The following is a 14664-nucleotide window of genomic DNA, read 5'->3' on the forward strand; positions in this document are numbered from 1 at the left end:
AGTTCTGAAGAGTGAACTCGATCTGGTGCATTCTGTCTAGTAGCCACCAGGGGGCGACTCATCTGGGGAAAAACCCACGAGTTTATGTTCTCTAGTTTCAAGTCTTCTTCAATACAGCATGATGTTCATTTAGTATATTATGGTCCATTTAGAGTCAAACACACCATAAAGCAGGGGACGCTTTAGGGCGGGGCCACACGCTGAGTGACAGGTCTCTAACAGATGTGTTCACTTCCTGTTCCGTGGTTGCAAAATAAAACACGACCCAACCACCAAAGGGGTTAGAGGGCTTTAAACCTTACAATCCAATGCAAGAGGGGACAAACTACAAAAAAGTACACCTGCTTTATAATGTCTTTTCTAGAGTATACAAGAGTACTTTATAAAACTGTAGTGTACAACAGTTCTATATTATACCGTATATTATACTACACTATTAAAACAACGCAATATGCTTTACTGGTATATACAGTAGTACACCATAGTACAATACTATACATAGTATTCTACACCTCACGAGAGGAGGAGCAGGGAGGAGGAAGAGGAGGAGCCCCGGACGGAGGAAGAGGAGGCGTCCCGTCCCTGTCCGCCCGTGTCCAGAGGAGAGGAGCGGCCGCCATGTTAACCAAGAAGCCCGGAACCTCGGTCCTCCCAGCGGGTGAGCACAGCCTTTGCAGCCGGCCCGAGGGCGCCCGAGCCCGGCCAGTCCGGCGGGGACTCCCCCCCCCCCCCCCCCCCCGTCTCCCCCGTCTCCCCCGTCTCCCCCTCACCCGCCGCCGCGTCACTCCGCCGTTGAGTCGCCGCTCCGCGGAGCCGTCGCAGCCGCTTCACCGGCCGTCGGTTTATTTTTAGCTAGCGAGCTAACCGACGAGAAGTGACAGCAGCAGCAGCAGCAGCAGCAGCAGCGCGTCCCGTGGGCCCATTGACGGTTACCGACGTGTAATAACGCCGCCACGACGAGGCAAACGCGCCCCGTCGCCCCGGGTCGCTTCTGCGGTGGATCGGAGGCGACGCGCGGTGTCTCTCTGCGGGTTTCGGCGTGTGTTCGCCCGGTTTCGGGGGTGGTGTCTGGCCTGTTAACGCTCGGGTTCGGTTCGGCCAGGGGTCAGAGGTCGTTGCTTTGGGGTTTCAGGGTCGGCGGGCCGCTTTCATTACACGTTAGTCTCTTTAGCCTCCTGCTAACTGCCGCTTTACCAACCAGTTCACAGCAGCGTGTTCATTACTCATCTCAGGCTAAATGCACATATATCACTTTATAGTGAGTCTCTATCACAGCTTCATCTGCATTCCCCTATGAAAGAAACAAAGACGTATTTTACAAAGACGTAGTACATATGGTAGTACAAAGGAGTATTTTAGTGGGGGTTATACTTTGCCCCCTAGTTGGTCCGCCTGAGAACAACAATCAGGATAAACAACAACAAGATAGTATGAAACATTTGTGTTGTAATTCACTCCTCCGGTAGAAGTCTATGAGACACTGACAGTAGAGCAGGAAATGCTTCAGGTTATTTTCTACATGTCCATTAATTGAATGATGAGTTAATAACATAATTATTGTGACTTGGCAAAGAGCAATAAAGTGCAAAGTAATATACAAATAAACAGACAGATGGATAGAGAACGCAGAATAGACATGTAGTATTCAGAACAAAGGGCCGTCAGTGTGATATGGAATCCGCTGCAGGTCAGATGATGTCAGGTGTTGACGATGTGGACGGCAGCATCGACGAGTAGAGGCGCTTAAAACCGTAACGCCGCCATGGCGCCTCAACCTTTACCGACGTGGATAAACTTCACAATCACACAGGACGTCACCGTGGAAACGCGTAGTTAGAAGTACTAAATATCTCATATTCATGGGCTACTTTATGGCAATATTTCTGTTGTCACCATGTTGTGGCCTATTTACCCTGAACTATAACTATATGTACTTTATTATAATAACCATTACTGACCTTGTTGTTGCATAATGTTTGTTCATGTAACTGTAGTTCTGAGATGATTTCCTCACATATTTGCATATTTTAGCATTATGTATTATAAACATTACAGCTCATTTCACCAGTATACATCGTACTGCAGTGAATATGCAGTATTATGTAGATATTATGGGTCTGGGTTGTTCTCAGGCTTCTTTACTTTACCACGTGTCCATAATACTGGTTTCATAACCAGTTCATTAGTGGTTTGAGTCTGCAGCCAGTGGCTCTCCCGTGGGACAGCTTATGCTCCTCTATGTCTCCCAGTTTTATACTGTAGACGTTTCATGTGATGTACTAATATTGAGAATGCATAGTGAAAATATAAACCCAGTAAAGAATAGTTTAAATGATTTGAACACAAAACAAAGGTTGAGGAAAGAACGGAGTAGATTGTTGTGGACGTTTGATACAGTTTTATCTTCATGACAGGTGTGATCATTTTCCGTTGCAGTGGAAAAAGAAGTTAGTTAGTCTTAATCTGCAAAAACATTGTTGCAAACTTCAGGAACCAGTTAAAAATCAGGGGTGCAGTTGTTGAGTCTGGAAGCTTTAAATATTATCAGAAGAACGATTATCCATAAACAAGGACTTAAGAGTGGAGGGTCTTTTATTCAGTAAAAGTATGAGTGGGTTAAATGGCGTCTTCACCTGCTGTAACGTCTTAATTTAAACACGGCCTGCTCTGCTAACTAGCGCGCTACCTAAGCACCTAGTTCGGCAATTAAGTGGTCGCCATCTTGTTTTTTCTGCTCCCTGTGAACAGGAAGTCACCACGTTTGGACTCAGGAGGACGTAGAGACTATACGTCTCTGGTAGTGACCTGTCAATCAGGGTGTAGCCCCGCCCTAAAGCGTCCCCTGCTTTATAGTCTGTTTGACTCTACATGGACCATCATTTACTAAATGAACATCTTGGAACTAGAGACTGAGACCATAAACTCATGTTTACAGTGTTTACTGAGGGAATAAATCCAGAGAGAAGTAGAGTCATTTCCTCATAGACGTCTATGGGAGCAGAGGAGTCGCCCCCTGCTGGTCACTACAGAGAAGTAGAGTCATTTCCTCATAGACGTCTATGGGAGCAGAGGAGTCGCCCCCTGCTGGTCACTACAGAGAAGTAGAGTCATTTCCTCATAGACGTCTATGGGAGCAGAGGAGTCGCCCCCTGCTGGTCACTACAGAGAAGTAGAGTCATTTCCTCATAGACGTCTATGGGAGCAGAGGAGTCGCCCCCTGCTGGTCACTACAGAGAAGTAGAGTCATTTCCTCATAGACGTCTATGGGAGCAGAGGAGTCGCCCCCTGCTGGTCACTACAGAGAAGTAGAGTCATTTCCTCATAGACGTCTATGGGAGCAGAGGAGTCGCCCCCTGCTGGTCACTACAGAGAAGTAGAGTCATTTCCTCATAGACGTCTATGGGAGCAGAGGAGTCGCCCCCTGCTGGTCACTACAGAGAAGTAGAGTCTGCTTTAAAGAGCTGGAGGTGGCTTCCTGTTGTCGTTGTGAACTGAATAAATGCAGCAGAGAGTGGTGAACATCCAGTGCTGCTGTGGCAGGAGGACTTCTCACAAGGACTTATTTAGGATGACAAGGAGGCCTTCAGACTTCTAATTATACTCAATGTAGTTGTTGTTACCGTGGAAACTCAGAACCGGTGGATAGTTTAAAACTTGGTTCAGAAAAAAGTGAAATATAAATTCTAACATCGGCCAGTTTGATCTACAATTCGTGGACATTTTTTAATCTCGTTGCTCTCCCTGCATGTGTGCGGTCACGTTGCTTTTTTATTTGTTCCTGTCGAGCAGCATGCCGGGCGAGCTCGCTCGGCATGCTGCTCGACGGTTCCCAGCTCGGGTGTCAGGTTCGCATTCAGAGCGCCGCCTGCTCTTCACCTCCACTAAAAACACTAACTGTACCACTTAACCTGCACGTATGTACAGCAAGCTGTAAATCGGCTTATTTGGTGAAATTGCGCTTGTTCCTTGTGGGTTTGAATCCTGATGTGGGGCCGCTGTGGGTCAGTGGGGCGCACGGTCGTCCTCCAATCAGAGGGTTGGGGGTTCGATCCCAGGGCCGGCTATCCCGCTTGTTCATGTGTCCTTGGGCAAGACGCCTGACCCCAACATGGCTCCTGCAGCTGCGAGCACAGTGTGTGGATGTTAGTTACTGGTGGGTGTGGTGCCTCCTGTCATGTGTGTGCATGATGACATGTAGTGTTAAAGCGTTTTGAGTCCAGTACAGTCCATTTACCACGGTTGAAATGCACTTATTGTAAGTCAGCTAAATGACATGTAATAATGTAATTGATCAACTGATTGATCTTCAATCTACAGCTTGTATGAATAATAATAACGTGAGAGGAAATGTCTCAACTTTGGATTGTTGTAATGAGTTGAACCTTTAAAATGTCCAAAGATGCTCATCAATGTTCATATATATTCCAAGATATTTCTGCATCTGAGGAGCTGGAAGCAGAACGCTTTCTCCGTGTGTTTGATGTATTGATGAGCATCAGAATACTGAGACGGATTTATCTGTGACCTCGGTCATTAGCGGGATTACAGCAGGTCGATGCGTCACTGTTAGCCGCTCGTTAGCGGGATTAGAGCGGAGGCCATCTGTCCCGGCTGGACGGGGGGGCGGCGAGCGTTTTTCATCCGATCCGTCGTCAGAGTTAAAGCTTCATCTGCGTGTTCACTCAATGAATCAATGAAGTTACTTAAAGTACTTTTTACACCGGCGTCACTGTCAAGCTATTTTGACCCAGATCGGGAATCTGTGGCAGAATCGGATAAGAACAGTGGAAGAGAAAGCCGATCGAAGTACGGCGCTTATCAACCGTCCTCATGGAGACAGGGGTCCTCCGTGTCCTCTGACCTTTAACCGCTGCGATGTGTCCTCATGTTGTGGTCAAAGGAGGATTGTCTGGCTGTGTGTGTACGTTGTGGTTTCAGTGATATCTATAATATAATATATTATAGTGGCCACTTCACAAGGTACAGGTGTGCAACAGATCAGCCATTAATCCTTAAAAAAAAAGATATAAATGATATAAAACAATGTATCATTAAATTAAGTCAGACAAAAAGCTAAATACTGAATGTATTATATATAAATATATATATATATATATTAAAAAGGTCAAGACGTCTTTTTACAGTTTGTAGCATTCAGTGACAGAAATGTACATTATTAAACCATCTCAGCAAAACTGAAATCAGTAGATTGAATCGTGCAGGAGATATTTAGGGTTAATGACAAACATCTGTTTCCTGTTCCATCTCTGTTGGTGCCTCCTCCGTTCCACCAATCAACACCTGCGGTTTGGTGAACAGTTAAACTGTTACTTCTGAGAGTCAGACCTGAACAGGTCGAGACAAACCAAACCAATCAGCTTCTCTGGGTTTTTTGTTCCAGGGTCGAACATAAAACCGGAGACACGCTCGTCTACGAGGATCTTTTTTATCTCCCGCTGTTCAAAGAACACTGAGGTCACGTGTCCGTGGGACGGATTCCAAAGGCTTTCCAGTATTTTGGGAGCTTGACGAGCGTGTTAGGAAACCCTAACTCCGTCGCTGGCGCCCGTGTCATGTGACGCTCGGTATGTTAAGGGGAGACATGGACCCTCAGATCAGACCTGGCAACCCGGCAAAACATGTTGGCCGTGTTTTGATTGGGGCCACGTTAGCAGTTTCTCCCTGCCCCCACTTTTTGTGCTAAGCTAGGCTAAACGCCAGGTTTGAGGAGCCATTGGGTCACAGGGCTGTCAACGAATATTCTATATTCAAATATATATTGTTAAAAACAACTATTTGAATGTGAACATTAATATTCAAATGTAAAGAGAAAAAAACGACTGTCTGCTTAGTGGGCGCCTGACTGCCGACTGCATCGAATAAAACAGACTAGATCGGCTACAACAGCTTTGATTGTTTGCCGTTTCGTGCCGAGGAGAAGTTGCGTGTTTGCAGCTCAGCTCGCTCTGTAAAACCTTCAGTTTGTCCGGGTCCTGTATTTCCCGTATGTCAGTTTTGCTAATCTGACATAACGCAGTTAAAGATGCGCGTCGTCGTGGCGCAGAGGTAGAGACGGCGCGCCGGGAACCGCAAGGCCGGCGGTTCAAGCCGCGGCGGCTCAATGTCCCATGTTGAAGTGTCCCCGAGCGGGACACCCAACCCCTAATTGCTCCCTGGGCAAACATGTAAAAAGCCACGGGTTAAGAATGCAATGTAAGTCGCTTTGGATAAAAGCGTCAGATAAATGACCTGTAATGTAAAAAGCAGCCGGACTGGCAGCCTCCTTATGCAGCGTCTCACTGCGGCCTGAAGGGGGCGGGCTGTTGTTTTTCTTCACGTAGTCCGCGTGGGGGAAAACTAGGGGCTTATAGTCTGGAATTTACGGTAAATCGTAACACAAGAAGGTACATTTTTGCATCCATTCTAAATGTCTTTGTGTTTTGCTGCTGTATCTCTGTTATTTTATCTCCAGGCAAAGCGGGCGAGCCGGTCTTCTCTCCGGCTCACGGTGGCTCTCAGACGGCGTCGCCCGGCGCGCTGCCGCGACTCCGCAACCACAACCTGACGGTACGACGCGCTTCTCCCTCCCCGTACTCCCCGCCGGGCCGTTATCTGACCCACTGACTCATTTGTGAGGGGGTCGTGTTAAGAAACGTGTCCATGACACACCGTTACTTTCATGTGGTACTGTTTCCCCGGGGTCCCTTTAGAAAACCTCTCATTCTACTGCAGACTCTGATAGTCCAGCATTTATATGTATATAAATATATGTTTATATAGCACGTTAGCGAAGCATACGTATATATAGAGTGGCGTGAAGGAAAGACACACACACACACACACACACACACACACAAACACAAACACAAGAGCTGCTCGACCATTTGTTTATTCCATTAACTCCAAAGTGAACGTTGGCATTAGCAGAATTTTCCCGTGGAGGCTTTTGTTTATCACTAAAAATAAATCCTAACTTCTGGGGAAACCGATCAGATAATCAATCATCTTAAAGAGAGAGGCGGCACATTTACATGTTAGTTGTGACCCGGAAGTCAAAGACCTGCTGTCTGTGTGTGTGTGTGTGTGTGTGTGTGTGTGTGTGTGTGTGTGTGTGTGCGGTGTATTATTTGAAAGGACACAGGTGTGTTGGTCACCACGGCGACGGGGAGTGACTCACCCAGCGAGCGACAATGAGACAGCTGTCTCACTTGTTATTATTGATAAGAGCGAACGAGGCGACACATTATTAATTTATTAAGTAACCACACAAACCGGCTCCAGTGTTTCAAGAACATCAGGGATTTAACAGTTGTTTTCTTTTCTATCGTTTCAAAACAAAAAGGTTTGAACTTCCCATCTCTATTGCCTTCGGCGTCTCCTTCCTCCCACTCACCTCCCTTCTCTTATTCCATCCTTTTCTCCTCACTTGATAAGCTTCCTCCCTTTGCTTCTATTGGTCCTCTTCCTCTCCTCCTCCTCCCCTAATCCTCTGATGATCTTCTCCTGCTGTCGATTCTCCTCTTCCTCTCCGTTTCCTCCCCTCATATTTTGATGATCGCCTCCTCCTCGTCCTCCGTCTGTCTGTCCTCCCCTCCTCTCCCTCCCTTCATTCTCCTCTGACATCTCTTTTGCTCCTCTTACGTTCCTATGCTCCTCAGGGAGGCCCTAGAGCTGCCATGTCGCAGGCCGTCCAGCTGTCGTCTCAGTCTCAGGTCACCCAGCTGTACGAGGAGAACACCAACAAGCGTCCGGTGCTGACCTCCCAGCCCAACGGCCTGGCTCCTCTCGGCTCCACCCGGCCGGGCCTCCCGCTGCCAGACCGCCAGTCCTCGGCCCCGGAGCCCCCCAACCACTGCCGGCAGGGCAGCGCCTCTTCCAACAAGTCGACGGAGGGCAAGCCGAAGCCGTCCTCCCTGTCACCGGAGCAGGCTATGAAGCAGTTCATGTCCAAGATGTCGTCTCTGGAGCACCACGAGGTCTTCAGCTACCCCGAAGGTGAGTGGATCGACACCCCCACAGGCACAAAATCAATAACCCCATGGTACCGTCCACCAGTCACCGCCCTCTGCCTCCACCCCCACAGTGTATTTCGTCGGCCCAAATGCGAAGAAGAGGTCAGGGGTCCCGGGCGGAGCCAACAACGGCGGCTACGATGACGATCAGGGGTCCTACATCCACGTTCCACACGACCACATCGCCTACCGCTACGAGGTCCTGAAGGTCATTGGCAAGGGCAGCTTTGGACAGGTAGTAACAGTACCAACAGTACTACTAGTAGAGTAGACATCGCTACTGATGGCGGATCCTACTGTGTCTGCTACTAGTTATACTGATAAGGACAATAGAATTGACCATTGGGTCCGTAAATCACTCTTTACTCTTCAATACAACCATGCTCCTCCTCACTGCTGCAGGTGGTGAAGGCCTTCGACCACCGGTCTCAGACCCACTTAGCCCTGAAGATGGTCCGCAATGAGAAGCGCTTCCACCGGCAGGCGGCTGAGGAGATCCGCATCCTGGAGCACCTAAGGAAGCAAGACAAGGACTCCAGCATGAACGTCATCCACATGCTGGAGAACTTCACCTTCCGGAACCACATCTGCATGACCTTCGAGCTGCTCAGCATGAACCTGTACGAGCTCATCAAGAAAAACAAGTTCCAGGGCTTTAGCCTCCCGCTGGTCAGGAAGTTTGCCCACTCCATCCTGCAGTGCCTGGACTCGCTGCACAAGAACCGCATCATCCACTGCGACCTGAAGCCCGAGAACATCCTGCTGAAGCAGCAGGGACGCAGCGGCATCAAGGTGGGCCGGGGATGTGGAGGTCTGGACCTTTGTGTCGGTCTCAGTCATCAATCCATCTATTGAAACCAATTCTCTCTCCCTACAGGTCATAGATTTTGGTTCGAGCTGTTACGAACATCAGAGAGTTTACACCTACATCCAGTCCAGGTTCTACAGAGCGCCGGAGGTCATTCTAGGTAAGAACAGGAAGTAGAGCTCAGTTAACGGAGCTGCTCTTCAACAACGTAACGCAACGTAATGATACATCGATATTCCACCCAATTATTGTGTTACTGAATAATATGCCACCGTTTATTTTCTGCGTACCTTTCACACTCCCATACTTATTTTAACACTAAACACTACTAAGTATTTTTGCGATCTTTTCCTACAAATCACATGTTATCTCCCAAAATAATCGCAATGAGAAACAAATCGCTTCTAATCTCATCGAACTCATAACACTTAACAAAGAGTAAATGTCGTTTGTGATGGATAACGTCTAAAATCTGATTGGGAACTCGTGAATGGGGAATGTGGGGTATTGATTAGCAGCATAACTAATCCAGGTATTAACGGCCACGTCGTTGCCCTCCAGGCTCCAGGTACGGGATGCCGATCGACATGTGGTCCCTGGGCTGCATTCTGGCCGAGCTGTTGACCGGTTACCCGCTGCTGCCGGGCGAGGACGAGGCCGACCAGCTGGCGTGCATCATCGAGCTGCTGGGAATGCCGAGCCAGAAGCTCCTCGACGCCTCCAAGAGGGCCAAGAACTTTGTGTCATCCAAGGGCTACCCGCGCTACTGCACCGTCACCACGCTGCCCGACGGCACCGCCATGCTCAACGCCGGCCGCTCACGGCGGGGGAAGGTGCGCGGCACGCCCGGCAGCAAGGACTGGAGCGTGGCGCTGAAGGGCGCAGACGACCCGCTGTTCTTGGACTTCCTGAAGCAGTGCCTGGAGTGGGACCCGGCGCTCAGGATGACGCCCAGCCAGGCGCTGCGCCACCCGTGGCTGAGAAGACGACTCCCCAAGCCACCGACGGGAACCACGCCAGGGGACAAGACCTCCTCCTCTAAACGCGGCGCCGCCACAACCGCCGACGGCGCCATAACCTCCTTATCCAAGCTCGCCACCACCTCCTCAACCACCGCCTCTTCCTCCAAAACCAGGACTAACTTGGCGGCAATCACCGACGCCAACGGGAACATCCAGCCCAGGACGGTGCTGCCCAAGCTGGTCAGCTGAGAGCGGAGGGACCCCGCGCTCGCCGCCGCGCTGGGAGTCATGGAGCCGTGCTTGTGAGCTAAACCGGCCGGGAAGCCGGTTTCCAGTTTGGCTGCTCAGACAATCAGCACACTCCGCTCTGTAGCTCCGAAACACGTCAAACAACATGGTGCTGAGAGAGGGAACAAAGCTTTTTCTTATGTTTTTTACCACAGAATGTTTTTAGCTGATAAATCAACACCAAAAACAACTTTCTTATAATCTCTCCTACAAGGTTTTATCTGCTAACCGTCACGATGTTTGTGGTTTACTGACAAACCAGTCAGATATATCCTTGTAATACTTAAAAAAACAGCTGCAAAAAAGGTTAACGATTAGCAAGCTAATCTTTGTCTCATATCACTACGAAATCATTTTGTTACGGATCAGTTTAACATGTCGCACTTGTCATTACTTGAATGACAATGAATCAATCCTAACTGAACCATCGACCGGTTAGCGGGCTAACTTTCTTAGCTAGCTGTTGTTTTAAAGTGTGGAGCTGGCCTGTGTTGACATGCTAGCTTAGTGTCAATCAGCTGGCTAACTGTTGGCTGGCTAATTACCACTAGTTAGTTGTTAAAGTTATTTATTTCTGTTACGGTGTCACTTTGATAACAATTTACAAACTTTGAAGCAGTCAGCTAGCTGTAGCTGGCTAACTATTTGCCTTTTTTGGCAGTCTGGTGGCTAGCCTTAGCCTTTTTTTAGCCATAGCCTGTTAGCACTGCCCAGCCTTATGATCACAGACTTAGGAGAGTTTTTAAGCATTCTTTTAGTTTAGTTTTTGGAAGGTTAGCAAGAAAGAGTTGAAAGAAGTGTGATTGGATTAAGTCCCACCCATTTTGTTCCCTATTTGATCAAACAAATCTGATTGATAAGGATATAAAAGGGCTGTGAAGATGGGAAGTCTGAAAAAATTTAACCGTGGCTGCAGTTTTCAATCTGCTAAACGAAGGTACATCGACATATTAAATCAATGATAACCTCTTTGAGGTTATCATTGATTTACTAAGTAAGTAAGACGTAGCATCCGGATGTGTTTCCCAAATAATCAATTAAAACCGGGCTGCATGGAGCCTTGAGGATGATTACTTATATAACTTTAGCCCTCTAGCTTGAGGACCCCAGGTTTGTATCGAGATGCTTCCTTCCAGGTTAAACTGGATGGTTTTGCCTCAGTAATTATTCAGGGTGAAGATGCTGTGGTTTGTATTCTGGGCGAAAGCGTGGGGAGCGTCATAAGAGGGAGGATCTCCACAGCTAACGCAACGTTAGCATATGACTGCTCTGGTTTCAATTCAGGGTTTTTTTTCTCTTAAAGTAACAAAACACTTCTGCGGAGAATTTAGACGTTAAACATATCAGATAAAACACACTAAAAACAGTATCATTTTTAAAAAGGGGTCCCGTCACATCAGTTTGTGTTGCCGTTAGTTAGTGACAACAGACTACAGAAGAAGTGGACGTCCTCCATCTTGGTTGTTGGAACCATTGGTGGCACATAAGGGCAAAGCTTAAGTACAACGGAACACCAACACAAGAGACCAAAATGTTACAATTACCTTTGATGAAGTAAACAGTACACACTGAAAGGGTTAAAGTTAAAACGCTGTGGTAGGGACTTGTCAATCAGCGCGTAGCTCCCGCCCTTAAGCATACCCTGCTTTACGTCTGTGGTGTTGTGCTCGGTGCATTCTGGGATACGCTCCCGCCTCCTTCCAACCCCGAACCCTAAAGTGGCCGCTATACGTAGCTTTATCGCTAACATCACATGAAGGAATCTGCTGTCTCTTCCTGGTGTGACCGGGTCCTGACGCTATATAACTTTGATTCACACAACGAGTACTCGTAGTACAAGTACACAGTGGTCAGGCTACAGATGAAATAATAACAATCCAAAAATAACAATAATGATTTGTCGAGCTATCAATGTGATATGGGAGGTGGGGAGTTATTTATTTACAACCATTTAATATTTATGAATCTAACTAGATATTTACTACATGTGCAGTTCATACCGTATACTTGAATGTGTGTGTGTGTGTGTGTGTGTGTGTGTGTGTGTGTGTGTGTGTGTGTGTGTGTGTGTGTGTGTGTGAGAGTTGACGTAGCAAATGGGTTTTTCTTAAGCTTGTTCCCTCACACACAAATCTATATCGACATGAAAGAAAATCCTGAACGCAACCACAGGAAGTCAAGTCGTAATGGAGCGGTTGATGAAGAGGAGGAGGAGGAGTGATGGACTGTTGCACATGGGACAACAGTGACATGTAACCCAGGCGGAGGTGATGGTGTAAAACACGGAGGCACCACCTGCTGGTCCGCTCCAATGTTAATATGTTTGTTTTTTAACGATTGGTTGGTTGTGTTTTTTAATTTTTTTTAAAGAGAGCGCTGGGAGTCGTAACCTTGTGCCTTCAGTATCTCGTCGCCATGACGACACCAACCCCCACAACACACACACACACACACACACACACACACAAGAAATTTGCGGTGACATCGGTGGGCCGGTCATTCAGCTGTCATTGGTACTCGTGTCAAAGTCAGTTTTGACGGCCAACGTCCTCGTGCTGATTGGATCGTGGATTTGTTTCAGCAAAGCCCTGAGATACCATGTGAACCGCTCGCGACCTCTGACCTCATACCAAAATAACACAACCTCAGAGAGAAGTGTGACCATTGTATTACATGTCATTTAGCTGACACTTTTATCTAAAGCGACTTACAATAAGCATCTCAAGCACAAGGATACAAACTCAACCATGAAGTAATGGATGATTTTAAATCTAAAATGTAATGGTAAAAAATGCCACTGACTCCGGTTTGGTTTTAAACAATCAAATACAAACAAATAAAAATAAATAGATGAGGAATTTCAGAGAAATAACTATTAACAATTATTAAAGTTATCTAAGGATCTAAGGGTTGTGTTGATATAAAATAATTTTTTTTAAATGGCCAGTCTTGAATGCAGTGTAAAGGTAATTTGTATTAAAGCAGACCCTCCAGATGAAGAAATGTGAGGGATAGAAATAATTTTATAATTATGACTAGGCTGTAGGCCAGGGGAGTTACTTTTCAATCGACCAAGTCACGGCGGTCTCGCCCCCCCGCTGGCCGGTCCCGGTCCGTTCGCCCAATTACGACCCGCCCGCCTTGGTCCTTTCGCCTGAACAACAACGCTCCATACTGACCGACCTATTGGGCCGCCCTGCTGTAACCTCTATAACGCTAAACACACACATTGAACAAATATTTACATTAAAGTTGAAATTTAGCCCTCGTCAGTAAAATATGTTAAAAATATTATTATTATTAATATTATTTTCTAGATTTGACTTCTAAATCAAAACGTGATCCACTATATTTTATAGCTTATTATTGACTTAAGGAAAGGCATGACATCTTAGGGAGTCAAAATACTTATTTTCCCAAAAAATGTATTTTCCTCTATAACAATCTGCTTTTTCCGGTCGAAATTTGCTTCCATACTGTTTACAGAACCAGCAGAGCAGGCCTACGCACAAACCGTGTATGTAGCTTTAATCTGGTTAACACTGACATAAAGTGCGTATGTGTGTGTTGGGGAGTGGGGGTGAAACATGGCTGCACAATGTACAGACACATATCAGCCGCCTGTCGCCTCGGAGACGGACTGGCGACAACCCCTGCTGACGGCAGGGCCAAGCTAACACTAGCCGAATCACCGCTAGCGTCCAGCCGCTAGCTGCTGCACTGACCTTTGTTTTCTCTACAGTGAAGCAAACCCTAGCTTACTGCTAACCAACCGCTAGTAGCACGTTACGAGTTCATCCCTGTTAGCTTTTAGCATTAAATGTTTTTTAAAAGCAGGGACGCACCGATTGTAAAGTTCTGTGCCGATGCCGATGTTTTTGTTGTTTATTTTTCCCCAAATTGTGTCAGGGGAAAGAAATTGTTATTAAAAAGTTTTAAAAAACACTATTTTTGAGTGAGCACAAATTCAATCACTTATACAACCTTCTTTTTATTGTCTACGCAACTATTCATGACAACAATGATTTAGTTCTAACAAAACCCCAACAAAAACACCCTTTTTGTTTAAAACAAATGTAGTTAAATGTGAAAGCGATAATGAATATAAACAGGGCCGATTTTCACCATGTCGTCGCAGAGTGTGATACACTGCCAACATTTTCACTTTTATATTTAAACACGTTTCATTCGCTCGGGCAATCGATGCGTCCCTACTTCTTTTTTGATTTGTAATGTTGGTACCTCAGACTTCTCAGTTAATGTTTTTATGATTATTCCTGTTGTCATCGTTGTGACTAACACCAAGGGCATTTGGTTTGACAAAGCTAGCTGAGAGCTAGCCGCTCAAACAGACAGATGGGTCAGGAAGTAAGACAGAAAGGAGAAGGAGAAGAAGCTAACATCTGCACAACAAGTACACAAGGAGAATGCGCGATAGTGTTATGTTTTCAAAAAAGTTCTATTATAACAGTCTCACAGAATTATAAAGTCTGGTTTAACTGACCTCTTGGTAGCATTCAGAGACCTGTAGCCTAACTAGCTTGCTAGCGTGTTACCATGCAAGCATAATTGCCCAATAATTCTGCGAGCTTGT

At 46.7% G+C, this 14664-nt stretch overlaps 1 protein-coding gene across 2 annotated transcripts; it reads left to right on the top strand.

The window, feature by feature from the left end:
- The first annotated feature begins 477 nt into the window (after window positions 1-477).
- dyrk2 (dual-specificity tyrosine-(Y)-phosphorylation regulated kinase 2) lies at window positions 478-14018 on the top strand. 2 transcript variants are annotated; one of them, XM_040173648.2, is made up of 7 exons: window positions 478-658; window positions 6473-6567; window positions 7659-7995; window positions 8084-8247; window positions 8415-8804; window positions 8890-8980; window positions 9382-14018. In XM_040173648.2, the coding sequence occupies exons 1-7, from the start codon at window positions 619-621 to the stop codon at window positions 10029-10031; spliced, it is 1767 nt and encodes a 588-aa protein (XP_040029582.2). In that variant the 5' UTR covers window positions 478-618; the 3' UTR covers window positions 10032-14018. The 2 variants fall into 2 exon arrangements, with proteins under 2 accessions (XP_040029582.2, XP_077956875.1); XM_078100749.1 differs by lacking the exon at window positions 478-658 and adding an exon at window positions 5728-6384.
- Window positions 14019-14664: the final 646 nt, after the last annotated feature.

The sequence above is a fragment of the Gasterosteus aculeatus genome, chromosome 4 (genome assembly GCF_964276395.1).
Source record: "Gasterosteus aculeatus chromosome 4, fGasAcu3.hap1.1, whole genome shotgun sequence".
NCBI lineage: Eukaryota > Metazoa > Chordata > Actinopteri > Perciformes > Gasterosteidae > Gasterosteus > Gasterosteus aculeatus.

Excerpts from the sequence above, each read along its gene's own strand:
- dyrk2 (XM_040173648.2), top strand. The coding sequence starts at position 619 with ATGTTAACCAAGAAGCCCGGAACCTCGGTCCTCCCAGCGG. Across the intron at positions 8,805-8,889 it reads AGGGACGCAGCGGCATCAAG|GTCATAGATTTTGGTTCGAG; the intron begins GTGGGCCGGGGA and ends CTCTCCCTACAG. Across the intron at positions 8,981-9,381 it reads AGCGCCGGAGGTCATTCTAG|GCTCCAGGTACGGGATGCCG; the intron begins GTAAGAACAGGA and ends GTTGCCCTCCAG.